Source organism: Zeus faber, assembly GCF_960531495.2.
Source record: "Zeus faber genome assembly, chromosome: 13".
In the NCBI taxonomy this organism is placed as follows: domain Eukaryota; kingdom Metazoa; phylum Chordata; class Actinopteri; order Zeiformes; family Zeidae; genus Zeus; species Zeus faber.
The window spans coordinates 14,719,629-14,721,071 of NC_137198.1; the positions used below are offsets into that span (position 1 = coordinate 14,719,629).

Below are 1,443 nucleotides of genomic sequence, written 5' to 3' on the forward strand. Positions count from 1 at the left end.
TTGTTTTGGCATTCTCCACCTTCTACTTTAACGTTTCAATACACCGTACTCGTGTGACTGGATGTGCCCACTAAAAATCTCGAATATTGTTTCGACAACAATAACAATAAAAAAAAATTAAAAGGGAAAGGGGGGTGGGGAAAAAAAGGAAAACATTCACCCTGAGCTGGTGATAAGTTGGGGAACCGGGGCCCCAACAGAATGTAGTTGAACAGCCCCTGGTTTAGGAATGTGTCGGGGACAGCACCCAGCTAACGCCGACTGTACGTCAGTCTGTAAAGCGGCTAGCGAGCTACACTGGTCGTACCAAATCAACGCTGTTGTTTTGCTGTTTAGGATACAAAAAATATATATTATATCGGTTATTGACAACGCTGTGGACGTGGAGGTGTGGAGTCCGGGCAACTTACCTTGGGCTTGTACAGCCACTTTCGGAAGCGGTTCATCGCTCCCTCGCCACCTTCCTTTGTCACCGCTCCTCCTCTACCTGGGTCTGGGGGAGCGGCGCTGCTAAGCTAGCTAGCGGCGGCGGCGGCGGCGGCGGCGGCGGCGGAGCCCGACGCGGCGAGAGGAGAAGGAAAATGAACCCAATTCGCCCTGTGTCAATGGAGAGGCTCGAACCCGAAGCGCCGCGTCTATTGGAAGCAAGGTTTTATCTCCATTTCTCCCGGAGCCGAGCTCAGCTGCCGCGCCCGCCCAGTCCCTCCCAAGTGCCGTGGATACAGACACGGACTGCGAGCCGCCGACTGCTCGGCCCCGCCCCCTCCCTCCCTGGCGACAGCGCGGGGACAACACGCCCCGCCCACTTCCCAATGAACCGCTCGCGCCACACCTCACAGCACGCTGCGTAATATTGTTCTTTTTAATTATAACTATTGAGAGTTATGACGTGAAACAAGCCTCCGACGCTTGGCATAACGCTCTCAAACAGGCGACGGATCACGACAAACGAACAAAAATCTCAAATAACATCAAATGATTATATGTTGTATGTAAATATGTTGTATGTAAATATGTCGTATGTAAACATGTTGTATGTGGATTTGGAGTTGTAACAAAAGTAATTTCCCCCTGGGATTATTCAAGTATTCGTGATTCTGATTCTGATTCTGAAATCAATATGAAAACACATATATTTCAATTTGCATATACTGTACTTGTATCTATTATTTTCACCTCTCGCCGTTCATCTGTATGACAGGTGCCATATAAATACATTGTATTATCATTATTATTATGACTATTATCATTATTACATCATCATTATTATTATTATTATTATTATTATTATTATTAATATGACTTCAATGGTGCTGCGTTCACTTAAAACTCTGAAAATGTTAACTGGATTTAGTAGTCATTCTGAAGTGAGGAGGAGCGAACACGAAATGATGTTTTGTTTCACTGGACCCTGTGTGTTGCTGCTTGCAGCGATATTATTAT

At 46.0% G+C, this 1,443-nt stretch overlaps 1 protein-coding gene across 3 annotated transcripts in view; it reads right to left on the minus strand.

The window, feature by feature from the left end:
* The window catches only part of zfyve28 (zinc finger, FYVE domain containing 28), a 23,808-nt gene extending 23,297 nt beyond the window's left edge, over positions 1–511 (minus strand). For all 3 annotated transcript variants that reach the window (XM_080012771.1, XM_080012770.1, XM_080012772.1), the window contains exon 1: positions 411–511. In XM_080012771.1, coding sequence (XP_079868897.1) covers positions 411–446 — 36 coding nt within the window. In that variant the 5' untranslated portion in view covers positions 447–511. The remainder of the gene's footprint in view (positions 1–410) is intronic.
* Between the last annotated feature and the right edge of the window lie 932 nt (positions 512–1,443).